At 35.9% G+C, this 14,123-nt stretch overlaps 1 protein-coding gene across 11 annotated transcripts in view; it reads right to left on the reverse strand.

The window, feature by feature from the left end:
- ATF7IP (activating transcription factor 7 interacting protein) overlaps positions 1–14,123 on the reverse strand; it is a 78,921-nt gene that overhangs the window by 32,589 nt on the left and 32,209 nt on the right. For 7 of the 11 annotated variants that reach the window (XM_066319859.1, XM_066319858.1, XM_066319855.1 and 4 more), the window contains 5 exons: positions 8,925–9,976; positions 4,615–4,692; positions 2,476–2,621; positions 1,198–1,335; positions 16–102 (listed from right to left, as the gene is read on the reverse strand). In XM_066319859.1, the coding sequence (XP_066175956.1) occupies positions 16–102; positions 1,198–1,335; positions 2,476–2,621; positions 4,615–4,692; positions 8,925–9,969 (1,494 nt within the window). In that variant the 5' untranslated portion in view covers positions 9,970–9,976. Of the gene's footprint in view, positions 1–15; positions 103–1,197; positions 1,336–2,475; positions 2,622–4,614; positions 4,693–8,924; positions 9,977–14,123 lie in introns of those variants that run through there. The other 4 variants (XM_066319861.1, XM_066319860.1, XM_066319854.1 and 1 more) reach the window with 1 other exon arrangement.

Consider the following 14,123-nt stretch of genomic DNA (forward strand, 5'->3'; position numbering starts at 1 on the left):
AAAAAAATCCCAGACCTCAATGAATCTAGTTCTTACCTCCTGTCTCTTCTTCAAATCCTCCTTGGCTGCTCCGACTCTCTTTGTCAATCTTGCAATTTTAGCCTAAACAGGAAGAAGACGAAAACAAACAAAACCATAAATCCCCAAGAAGTATCAAAGAAATTTTACAAACTAAAAGATAGTTATATACAAGTCAAAGGCTATTTTCATATCAGGGAAATTATTCTTCCTTGAAATACAGTACAACTATGTTATTTCAACTATATTATAGCAGAAAGACAAACGTCTGCATCACAATCAAGGTCTCTTAGAGACAAGTTCAATTATTTTCCTTCCTATTCACAACTGCACAAACTGAATTCATTTTGCATGTTCACACAAAATTACATAATTGAAAGCCTTATATGATGTTATTAATTCGACACTCTGGTTGATGGCTAAAGTTACTGGTAAACAAGCATATTGAAAGCCTTAAAAAGACAACATAAAATGTCTGTGGCAACAAGAGGAAAGAGTTCTATAGTGGGAACTGATCTGGCAAACTCCATATTCCTTTTAATGAAAAAATTAAATGGCCTTATTGTTGGAATATGTTATGAGATAAGCTTTTAATTGTCTTGTCAGTTCAAAATCCTTTGCACTTTGTGATGTTCTTCATGTCACCACTATGTACACATTTTTGACAAAAAATGCAGGAAAGCATACAGCATTCAAGACTAGCTATTTGCATCCTTGCTACAACATCAATTATTTACACTCTGGGGAAACAACATGTTATGTAGAATGTTCAAAGTCTAGTGCTACTGTCCTCTCCTTTCTGCATGTTCCCATTTTTAAGCAAATTTTCAGCTTCATAAAGACCTCAGGTATTTTCATACTCTGCATTTTTTTACAAAAATGTCTAAATAGAACAGAAGAGTGGAAAAGCAGTCTCCTAACACCTAATGGATCCGCTTGCCAGATGGAAGATCGACTTCAGGGTTTCTGTATGATTAACTGGTTGCTTTCCTCCTTCTGAGTAGGAAAAAAGTTTTACAACTCAGAAGGAACACTAGTATTTGCTGCTCCTACCACCACCTCCTCCCCTTGCAGAGTCAAAATTTCACTACTGGCAGTTGTAGGAACCTTACTACTAAATATTGAGAAAGCTAACTTTGCATTTGACTCTAGCATGGAGCTGAACACACCAACACTCACCTGCATTTCAGTAATCACAGTTTTATGCCTCTTGTTGCATTCTACTTTCTCCATTCGGGTTTTCAAGTCTGCCAGAGTCTTGTCAAATACCGCACACTGTAAAGCGGTAAGTTTTTCTTCTAACAGTCTCTGGATAATCTGCAAAATGGTTACATTAAAAAAACCAACAATGCAATCCCCGAATTTGGGAGACCATCTATAAAAATATTCTCAACTCCTAACAAATACCTATTATAAATAGAACAATGACAACTCTCGTGCCCTGTCAATCAAATATATCTACAGTCAGCAATAAGCACATGGTTGCACAGCTGAGTTTTTACATCATTTTGGAAAATACAAATGGTTTGCCATTAATTCAGCAAATTCACCTCCTTGCAGTATGGTAAGGGTATAAAATCTTACTATGTATAAAAAGAACCTTAACAACAGAAGATTTTTTTTTTAAAGTGCAGTGCTTACGCAAATTAATTGTTCTTACTTTTCTGTTTTTGAGAGGGACATTGGCATTCAATGAACAGAAACTTAAGACATTCAACAAAAACTTTTTTCTGAGATGTATTTCCCCTAGCAAAAAGGCAGTGTTGCCTTTCTTGCAGAAGCAAAAAATGTAAGAAAAGACTGGTTTTCATGAAGTTTACTTGATAAAAATTATTATTTAGTGTTCTTCTCCCTTCTATACCTATTGCAGTGTAAAAAGCTTTCTTAGGAAACAAAAATAAATAAGCAACTAATGTGGTTCAGTTTTTGCCATCCCAAATTAATGAAGCTAGAACACGTGCTAGCTAATTAACTAATAGAAAAACAACACAATTTTCTTTTTTTCAGGACCATAGGCTCCTTATACACCAATGGTGAAATCAGGCTCTTAACAGCTCTACAAAAATCTGCAAAATGCCAGGTTGATTACACTTTTGTTTGGACACTGCCTTTTTTTAAAAAGCTAGGCACACACTAAACTGCATCACATATAAACTACACGGTGAGATACATCCTTTACTAACATTTTCAATCTAGAGTCACATGAGACTTTAAGTATCACACATTTCAAATGTAACTCCTGCAGAATAGTTTTCAAATGGCATTTAGTTTCTTCTTAAAAGGAGGGCTATGTAGAACTTTAAATGAATAAAGCACCTTTGTTGTTTGAATTACATCCAATGCTCAACCACAAAAAAGAGAAAGGATTTGGGGTGTGCGGAAGGACCGCTAACCCAAAGACGGAACACAAGTGACAGGTGTGTGTATTATGTTCTTTGTTCTGCACCTCTGTACTACCTTATGTAATTTTAGGTCAACATCCTTTCTGGTTGTAATTTGTACTTGGAGTTCTGCTTCATAATCTTCTCCCATGTACCGACGATGTTTAGAATGAACATTGTCCATGTCCTCAGATTTGGAGCGCTTTCTCTTTAATGCATCACCTGGAAAAATTAGGTACAACTGCTCATGAGGAACTCCTGAAAAAACAAGAATCTTCAGAATGTCAGGATCACGATGAAGCTGTTCTCAGAATAAGCTTTTTCATTCTAAAGCAGCAGGAATGCCTTTGGAAAAACATGCTTTATGACATCAAAATACAAAACCAGTCCTTCTGATATCTGTACATTACTGCCCTGTGAAGTGATGTTCTGCTTTGTGAGTCACCCACCCAACTGCTGCCCCAAATGCAAAATGGTTCTAGTACCACCATTCCCCTCTCCAGAGCTTCCCACCAATTCTTCTTACTCCTATCAGCACCATTCTATATTGAAACATGGCTTCTGAGAAGCAATTCCTTTTCCCTCTTCTGAAAAAGGATTCCTCTTCTCAGAATTCCAGCCAAATAAAACTACATCTCATTTAACTATACCAGCAATTAACTGTATTTACCTACCATGAAGTTTTAACTTGTACCTCCTAACACCTGACTGAAAAACCATTCAAACTCTTTTTTTCACTTCTTGGTTAAGAAGGAAAGTAAAAATCTAACAAAAAACAGGATCAAACCAGAACTAGATTATAAAAGTAATTTTCATCACAACGATGAACACAAAAGAACCAAAGAGACCTCATGCACTCCTCCAGCTCCTGGCACTGTGTCCAGAAGGTTCCTGAGGACAGGAGGGACACCTTTCAAACAATCTTCACACTATGTAACAAGGGCCTAGGGAACTACAGGTATATCAGCCTCAGTCCCTGGGAACATGATGGAGTAAGTCTAGAGAGTAAGTCTAGAGAGAAATCATCTCTAAGCCTATTAATAAGGAGGTGATGGGGAATAGAATGGATTTATCAAGGGGAAATCAGCCTTCTACAATGAGACCACTGGCTTGGTGGATGAGGGGAAAGCATCTTTAATAATGCTTCTGACACCTAAACCATCCTCAAATTCTTGATGTATGGCCTAGCTAATTGGACTGGCTCAACTGTTGGGGTCCAGGAACAATGATTATTGGCACACAGTCCAGCTGGAGCTCAATAATGCACACCAGCAGATGCTCCTGGTACCAACACTGTCGTCTTCATTCATGACCTAGATAACGGGGTAAGAGGATATCTGCAGCAACTTGCAAGTGATACAAAACTGGAAGGAGTGATTTGTACACCCCTAAGTGGTTATGCTGTCATTCACAGTCACACTGACCAAACGGAGAAATGGGCAAACAAGAACCTCATGAAGTTTAAGAAAAGGAGATCCCCAAGTACTACACTTGGGTAGCAATAAAACCATGTATTAATACAGGCTGGGGATTCACTGGCTGGAAAACACCTTTTCAGAAAAGGGCCTGATGGTCTCCATGTACATGAAGTTGACCATGGGCCAGCAATGTGCCCTGTTGGCAAAGAATGCCAACAGCACTCCTGGCTACCTCAGAATGACTACTGACAGGAGGTTGAGGGAGGCACTTATTGCCCTCTAACCAGGGAATGTGAACCTGAACCTTGAGTCTTCTGTCCAGTTCTGCACTTCTAAATTAAAAAAGAAAAGTGAGCATACTGGACAGAGTGCAATGTAGAGTCATCAAAATGTTTTAGAGGTAGGAGCATTCATCAAGAGCAGGAACTGTTAAACTGGAGAAGGCCATCTGGGGAAATTTTATCATGTTTGTGAATTACCTGAGAGGTGGAAAATTAACAAAGAACAAAACTCTTAGTGAGTAGCAATGACAGGACAAGAGAAATGGATGTAAACTTAAATACAGGAATTTCCACTCAAACATTTAAAAACTTTTTTACTGTGAGGGTGGAATCTTTGCCGGTGGAAATATTCAAAACTTGTCAGGACATGGTTCTGGGTAAATTGCTTTCTAGTTGACCTGGTTTTTAATGGAGGCATTGGACTAGATAATCATCAAAGGTCCCTTCCAAACCTAATGATTCTGTTCTTCTAACACATACAACCCAGCGAAACATAATGGTTTTAACATTACATACTTTTCTCTAGTTGTTTCTCTTCTTCTTTGTGGGCCTCTTCTCCTTTATCTTCACACTCCTTTTTTCTCTCTCCCTCTTCTATAAACAGAAGAAAAAAACCCATGTGACACCTACTCAGTTCTACAAAAGTCTTGTAACAGTCCTATTTTGACTAATGAATTAAGAAAACTTATGAAAAAATATGTGAGGGAAGGCAAGAGAAATAAGTATGACAAAAAGAGAATGCAGATATGAAAAAATAAGTGGATACCCTCAAACCAAAACTATGAACTATCATTAAGACTCACTTCTGAAGTTGCTAAACATTTAATGCTTAACATTCAGAACTACTGAACTCTAATTATGAGGGTAACATCTATCAGTTACCTCTGAAACAAAATTATGTATTTTTAATGTAGCTAAATTTCTCAACGAATTGTTCTAGCTTACTTTTCAACTTAGGGAGAAAGTATTAAAATTTCAGTAACAAAATACTAAGTACATTTCTCTATTAAGAATTGGCAACTTCAACCATTATCTTAATGGTAGGAAAGGCCTAGATTTAGGTTAATAAATATAATTCTAATTTGAAGTTTCTTGCTAATACAAAGTATCACAATTTAAGAATAGTCATTAGAAAATGCTTAAATAGAGAAAAATCTGAAGCCACCAAACACGCAAAGATAAAAATGGTAGCACTTCCTGAAAAATTTTATTGTACGTTCCATGAGCTTCCATTATGTGTTTCATACATGTGCACGAAATGAGCTTCCATTATATGTTTCTGTGCTTCCTAGATACAACACATAACTATTACTTTTAAGATTACAATAAAATCTATCAAGAATATAACAGAGCAAGTAAGCACTGTTAGGCACTTCTTGATCTGTACACTTCTTCATTTTCCTATATTCATTTTGTTATTACAGCAGAGTTTAGGAGTTTTTCTAAGGAAAGTTCTGGTCGCAAAGGTATGCTTGATGCTCTCTTAAGTCTCCCTTCTAGTGTGATGAAAATTTAAACGATTCAAAACAATTTACCTAATAAATGAGAAAAAGGAAGGAGTCAAACCCCAACAACCTGCCATTATGAGATTTTTATTTTTCTTATTAATGTAAAAAATAATGTTCATAATACAAATTCTTCAATCCAAATAAGATTTACTTTTAAGGTATTAAATTAGCATCATGCCTACGCCTCTGCTTTTTAAGACATAGAGATGAGCTTCAGGTATTTAATTGTTATGAATAAATAGGACTCATTTTCCTATGAATCTGAAGGAGAATTGCTAAGTTCAAGACAACTTTTCCCACAATTCAGAGATTTTAATACTCAGCTGTAAGATACAGACATTCCATGGAAAGATATACATACCAAGAATGTCTTTAAAATATGTTGCAAGCTTTAAAGCTAACAGTTTTTTTTTTCAGTTCTATATAGAAAACAAGTAATTTTAAGGATGAGAAGGTCATTTCCCTACTAACTTCCATTACTATGAACAAATCTAGCTCATTTAACTTAAACTGGTCTAAACATGATGCCCAGCTAAACTCTCCAGCTAAGGAGGAGAAAATTTCACAATTGGCTATCAGCTTAGCTCACTGCTAAGCTGTGATCTCATTATCCTGATGCTAGACAGCCAGAAGCAATGAATGCAACCTTGTTGGCCTCCTATGAGCTTGGTGTATCAAAGTTCTCCTCAGTTTCTTAATTTATTCCAACAATTTTTCAATTGCTTTCTTCAACTGCCATTTTATCAATGTGTCCTCAGAAGTACCTACTCGAATAATGAAGTATTTTTATGGAGTGGTGAGTCAGTTCTACCTTCTGATCAAGTTGTGGGTTTTGTACTGATGCGCACCACTTCGTAGATAACCACAGTGAGTTTCACCTGCCATGTCTGTTCCTCAATCAATCAGCATTGTAAAAGTCTCCCCCAGTCCTTCATATCAGCAAACTGTCACCTCATTAGTTACCATTCATTTTAGGCAAATTATTAATTCTGTTCACACAGCACCGTCTCTGGAACTCTGAATTTATTTTTCAGTTTTCAGCTGATTATTTCCTCCATGAGGACTTTCCGTTTTACTGTTTCATTTCCAAAAGTTCTTGGTAAGAAATCACTTGTGTTTGGATATCCTAGAGAATTCACATAACGGCTTCCTTGTCACAAGCTTGTTTGCCTTCCCAAAAAGCTCCAAGGCTTTTTGATGTATCATCTTTTATTACAAAAATCTGTTACAACATAGCTATTATAGTCACTAATTCAACTCGGGAAAGGCATTCATTAATCTGTCCATTTTAATAAAGTCTTCTAGTACCATTCTTTCACTGTTGTTTAGCCATGTTGGTTTTTGTCTGGACTTGTTGAAATCTTACTTCTTAACTGAGCAGTTGGCACCTGTTTCTCCAATACAGCATCTTGAAATGATCTCCACATGGTCTCCGAAATTTTAATTTTCACACTCTTTCCAAAAGTTACTCTTTATAAGGTAACTACCTGTTTTCTCATACAACTGTTTCCTGCCTATGCAACCTCCCTGCTATTATCTTTGTTGCTGGTTAAGACAAAATACAATAGTGACCAATTTTCATTAAATACAGTCTCATTTACAGCCACACAACTCTAAGCGTCATAAACTGTTATTAGCCAATGAATAAAACGAGTCAAAAGAATTTGTATTGTCACCAAAACTAAGAATTTGAAAAAGTATTGCAGGATACATTAATTTTAAACTTCTGCAAACTGTAGTCCAGTATTTAACATTCATTTCAGTCTTTTTGCCATATAGCAAATTCCTCTGTGACTCTAGAATGTTTTTTTATTGGGTAAGATGAAAAAAGTAAACCTAATGGCTTCAATGAGAGAACCCTTAAACCACAGTGAGAACAAACATAACCAATTTATTTGTAATGTTCATTTCATAAAAGGGACTCGTAATATCACAGTTTTGACACAACTACACAACCTTCTCTGCCTCTGCTTCCCCCACCTCCAATAGTTTCTGGAAGACTTTAAGTGCACAACAGTGGTATCACTTTTTCAACCTCACTGACAACAGCTAATGCCCAAATAAGGTCCTTAGCAGAAACAATGGAACCTACCTTATCTCTATTTAACTAGCATAATTTAAAGGTAAATACTACAAAAGGAGGAGTCTAAAGCAGGGCTGAAGAGACATTTCTCTCTGTTTCTCTACCTGTTTTAGAGACTGAAGACTCAGAATGCCATTAGTAAAACAAGATTCGAGAAACTATGGTTACTAACTTCCCAGAGACTAAAACCTGAATCTTGTTTAAGCTATGAAATTTCTACCCAGTCAGTCATATTTAAACACACTTGGGTCAATATGGTCATATTTTAATAAAAGCTATGCAATGGGGGAGGGGTTGGGGAGAAGAAGGGGAGGGAAAAAACAAAATAATTCCAACCCCAAGATAATTGGAAGAACATATTTCTTAATTACAGATAAAAGAACACTGTCAACTTATCAGTAAATAATTAATCTGTTTTATTTTCAGAAGTACAATAGTACAGCAATGACTGTCCATTGTCAAAAAGAAAATAAGCTTACAAAACTGTATGAAACAGTACACTACAAAGGACATCCATTCAGTTTAACTTAGAAAAATGTTCTGCTAACTACATGAAGAGACCCCAAACTTAACATTTAAAAGCATCAATCAGTTGCCATAGCCATCAAAGAAAACTCAGATAAAAACCACTGAGTTAAATGCATAAAAGCTATATGGTATGAAAACAATACATGACACTCACTTTTCATTGAGCTTTCCTATACTGTTTTTCAGTGGGGAAAAAAAAAGTTAGAAGAGAAGTTGAGGCACACCTGGATTGCATGTGTGTTTTCTTTATTAGTTATTTGCGTGTTAAAGAAAGCTGAAATCCTTTCTTCCCTGTGAAAGTAGTAAATGAATGCATTTCTCCTCTCTCAAATATTTCTGTTCCTGGACAATTACTCATCTTTCCTCTTTTTCCACTCACTGCCTCACCCAAGTTGACACCCAAATTTACAGAGTATGAAAAAAACCCCAAAGCAAACCAACAGGAAAACAACAAAAAAACCCTAATTCCAAAATCCAAAGCAAAAAACCAAAGAAATCAAAACAACCGACATCTCAAAGATGACCCTTTTTCAGTGCTAAGTATTCTTCCTGGGCTTCAAATACCACTCTTGAAAACTAAGACTACATAACATTACCAGTGGGTAAGACTGCCTTTTTGATTTAGAAGCCTGCCACGAGTGCATCATTCTACGAAATGAACAAAATCCCAAACCTGAATGAAAACCGATTATTTAGAAAATTCTTACCTGGAAGACTTGACTTGTTTGGTAGTATCCCTTCAACACATTCCTCCTTCTCATCACAGGGATCCTCTTCATCAGACAGTACTAAGAATGCCTCTTTTGGCAGACTTTCATTGCTTTCCTGCTTGGACGGTGAACCCAAACAGTTGTCTATTTTTTCTTCTAAATCTGGGACTGTGTCATCCACTGGAAGCAGAGAACTTTTAGAAAAACAGCTCAGATCATCTTCAGCAGGAGCTAGTTTTTCCAAAATTGGAATAATGTCATCTGTTTCCATACAGTCAGTATTATCCAAGATACTTTCACTTGGCTCATCTATTGTCTTTGAAACAGTGGTTTCTGAAAGTCCTGCACTGCCTTCTTGTTTTTCCTGGTCAGCTTCCATACTGCTAGAGATGGCTGCTTCTCCAAAAACCTCTTCAACAGTTACTTCTTTAATTTTCTCTCCCTCACCAGATGAACTGGAATTGACAGGTAAATATTTTGTTTCTCCCTTCTCTTCAGAAGAGTCACTAATATCACAGACTGATTTACTTTCACCTTCCAATGAGATATCATTCTTTCTTTGGTCCGAATGACCTTTTCTATTATTTTCTTCATGGAAGTTATCTTTACTGCTACCAACTCCATTTTCAGCCTCACATTTTCCTGCAGTGTCAGTATCTTTAGCTTGCTCGGGAGTAACATTCTCAGTAGCATTCAGCATTAGTGATTTGGATTCTGTGTCATTGACTATGTTTCCTGCCCTGCTTTCAGGGCTTTTGGTCTCACTAATTTCATCACAAGCTGTTCTTCCTTCTTCAGAGTTAACACACAAGTCAACCACACCGTTAATTTCTTTCTTGTCTTCCGTACAGTCTGTATTGCTCAAAAGGGAATTTATATCGGAATCTCCATTCTCATGTTTACCATTTAACAGTTTCACTTCAGTTGTCTTCAACAGCTCCTCTTTAACCTTATAGACAGCTTCGAGTTGTTGTCGATCACTTACTCTCATTGTTTTTCGTGCTTTGAAGACTTTTTTCTGAGGTTCCTCTGTGCTATCCATCTTGGCCCTTAAAAAAATCAGAAAGAACTGTGAAGATAAAAAACTTATCATTGTCATATTACACTGGTACTAAGAAAGACTGTAACGTTTAGCACATTTGAAGTAAACCAGTTGAAATGTTACTGACAAAAAGAAACACCTATCAGCACTTAAATTTTATCTGACTTCCCAAAAAGTGAATTCAAGTTTCTCTATATGCTGCACAAACACATTTATGCAAAGGTCACAGAGTAAAACACTGTAACATCATGCAGTAATATTCTAACTATACATTTTAGACCACTTATCTCATAGTATTCTATTAAAAATAGATATTATACTAAAGCAAGAGCCAGGAGCCTCTCTTCTCATAAAAAAGTTAAAAAAAAAATTAAGTGGATGGATCAAGAATATTTCCATCTCTCTAAAAATACTTCATTAAATAAGTTTCAAATAATTAATAATTGGGGTAAATAATGAGATTTTTATAGAAAGTCACTTTTAAGAAAACTTCATTATATACAAAGAATTGCTCAATGTATCATTAAGATACTTTTTTCTGCATAAATAAAATAGATTTTAGCCCTCCATATCTATAGAATGGTTAAATGAACTTTGATTTTTAGACCACTTTCATTCAGTTTGCAGTAACATTTTACTAAGACTATTTGTGGCCACAAAAACAACAGCTATTGGAGCACCTTGTAGAAAAACTTCCTCTTTCAAGGAAAACTGCCCTCAACACAGTTATACTCATTCCATCCAGCCACAGAAGTATTAAGAAAAGTAAAAATGCTTATAAAAAGTCTAAGAAAAATGTCAGAAAATCTATTTTATCAAATCAAAACATGGAGTTTTATTGCTAGGAAGCAATAATGATTTTGTCAAAATACAACAAAATCTGATTTCATCTGTTTCTATTAAACAAAACAAATCCATTGCAATGTTTAAAATATATTTTTCCCCATGTGGTCTTGCTTAATGGCCTAGTTTTAAATGATTACATGTGATAATGTTCAGAAGCACAAAGCAACAAAAGGAGTTCTTATATCCTAAATGTAACTCAACAACTAAGATCCTGAATCAGCTGATGCTAACCAGTTGAGGTCTACTGATGCTACAAACCATCATAAAGTTACTCCTATCAAGCATACAGCTTTATTGAGTTTCTCAAAAATATGCAGAAATTTTATTAACAATAATTAAAAGAGAAAATAATCAAGCAGTTATCTCAATATGACTTTTTTTTCACCCACAAGGACCAGACAGTCAAACATTTATAACACTGACACAGCATAATTATTAGATAAAGGATGCACAATAAATATTTAGTATGATTAATTTTGTGTCAGTCCCCAATTCATTTTCATTTAGAGAGCTAAGAAATTCATTAACAAATTGCATTTTGTCTTTTCAGGTGGGATATAAATGCTTTTAAAATTCTTTGGTAAAAGAACTACTGCCAACACTAGCTCCTATCAATGACAGTTTTGTGTAACCATAACTTCAAGAGCATTTGGACAACCCCCTCAGGCAGGTGGAATGATTCTTGGGATTGTCCTATGCCAAGCAAGGAGTTGGACTCAACCCCTGTTGGTCCCTTATAACTCAGGATATTTGACAATTCTACAATTCTATGAACCAAGCTGCAAAATTCAGAACACAGATGCCACAGCCTCTAAATAACAACTTGGCTCCACTTCATTTTGTAGCCGACCTCATCTACAAGTTTGATTTAGGCAATGCTGAGATTGCCCTTCAGCCTTCCCTTCAGCAGACTGAAGCTGTCAAGCTCCCTCAGCATCTCATCACAGGTCACATGCTTTAGCTCCCATCATTTTGGTCAGCTGGATCTTTTCTAGTTTATTCGGAACAATTTTTGGTGAAAGAAATAATTTAAGGTTTATGCCTAACTACAATATTTTACATTGTAAGGTAAGAATATATATTTTAAAATACAAAATTAATTCTACTGTAAACCCCACTATCATGATGTATGTTACATTACAATTCTGTGGCTTATTTTATTGTTAGTTAACATGACCTGACAAAAACAGGGAGAAAGTACAAAGCAATTTTTTTAATATTTCCTTTTAACTTAACACTGAGCTTCCCTTACAATTTTTTTGAGTTCTTTTCTGCAAAACAATCTAGAATCCTCAGATTTGAGTCACTGATAGTACTTAACACTTTGACTCGCACCTCAGGAACAGATGAACAAGTTTTCACCGAAAGTTGTATCAGGTCTGACTCTCAGTAATACCATTATGGTAATTTTTTTGCTATTCTGACCTTGATTTTCTGAACTGCATTGTCTGCTACTGCGTTGGCCCTAGTGGGAGCAGAATGTAACACCTACAGAAACACTGATCTGAGGCACCACTTTACTTGAGTTGAAAAAAGGTTCTCATCACATAACATTTTCAGTCAGATGACTTACGAACTCCAGGTGACCTGTTAATGCTTTTCCAGAGCTGTCTACATGCTAAATACAAATTCTTATATTCCTTCTGGAGAGAATATATTTAATGCAAGAATTAGATCTGAGTGTACAAGAAGCACGTAAAAATCTCTAGTATTTCTAAAGTGCAGGTGCAGTTTTTGGAAGCATATCCCTTCCGTATTCCCAAGAACTTAGAATGGAAGCCAGATATTTGCACATCATTATAAAAGCATGTATCAGACTGTTGTGTGATAGAATACTGACCATCACATTCATGTTCCATACATATAAACCCCTATAATCAACACACATGCTGTTACAGATTTTCACCCTGTAGAGGCAATTTGGGAAAAAAAAAAAACCAAACCCAAAAAAACCCAAGCTTGGAACAAGTCTGAGAACTCCTAATAGGTGACCCACTAGTGAGAATCCTCTGGTAGCACAGTATAAGAACAGGGCCTCTGCATCAAAATTACAATAGGATAGTTTGATTTCCCAGACTACAGTGTTCTCATTTGTAGGCATTACCCAGAATTTACAAAATATAGTGCAAAATTCACAGTCCTACTTTTCCTATGACCAGAAAACACACTAACAGATTAATGTAACATTTACAGATGTCTTAAAATCAAATTTGCAAGTGCATCTTTTGAATAACCATATAACTTAAAATAAATTAGTATTTGCTGTTCTAATTTCCTTAAGTCCTCTAAGCAACTTTTCATTAACACTTTTAAAATACAGTAAATACAAAGAAAATAAAGGATGTGTCTTTTTACATTTGCCAAGAAGAGCAGTCTAAAAAATTCAAACATCAGAATCCCTTTATATTGATGCATCCTTACTTTTTTACTGAAAAAAATTGGATTAACAAGCTTGAATTGCTAATGTATTTAAAAATTACGTTCACTTTTTATCTTCAGATGTTATCCAAAATCTACTTAAAAAGCAAAGCAGAAACACAGTTCTAGAGAGAACCTGTAGGAAATATAGGCTTCTTAAAATTCCATTGTTAAGTCGTTATGGGAGTAACTCAATCCCACAATCTTTTGCAACCAAAGAGTATTTGATTAAAGCTACCAAAAACATATTCCATAAAAACCACTGTGACAAAATTATAAGCATAGATGAGATGAACCAGTGTTTTGGGTTCATCTTTTAACAGCGAAATATCTTCTCCCAGGGCAGACCAGTCCTTAAGCATTTCCAGCCACACCCGCAAGGGAGCACAGTGCAGCCAAAGGACACACCTTATGTAAGAGCTGAGTGAAATAGAAACAAATCAACTGGTAGCCAGTCCAGACAGGCTCGGTGACACCAGTGTAAACCACTCGGCCACCATCTGATAAATACTGGTTTCCAGTCTTTTAAAGGGGCAAGGTGCATCCCTTCAGAGAGCAACAGAGCAAATCACATCAATTCAGTCTTGCATAAATAAAACTTATCAAGCTACTAGCATTCTATATGAATGTATTTTGGAAGTCTCCCTTTATAGTTAACTACACGAAGTTTAGCTATGTTTGTTAAACACCTCCCTTATAAGATGTTTGAGTGTTTTCTTTTTTACTCATCGTATGACCAAAATACAAGGAGGAAACCAAAGGCCCAGGCACCAAGGCAACACAGGAGCATCTTTTATTTCAAAGAATGGGTTTTATATGCATCAGCACAAAATGACTCTGGCACATATAGCTACCTGTGTAAGCTGTTATATGCTGTAAACAGGCTTTGG

This window comes from Sylvia atricapilla, chromosome 5 (assembly GCF_009819655.1).
Source record: "Sylvia atricapilla isolate bSylAtr1 chromosome 5, bSylAtr1.pri, whole genome shotgun sequence".
Taxonomy (NCBI): domain Eukaryota; kingdom Metazoa; phylum Chordata; class Aves; order Passeriformes; family Sylviidae; genus Sylvia; species Sylvia atricapilla.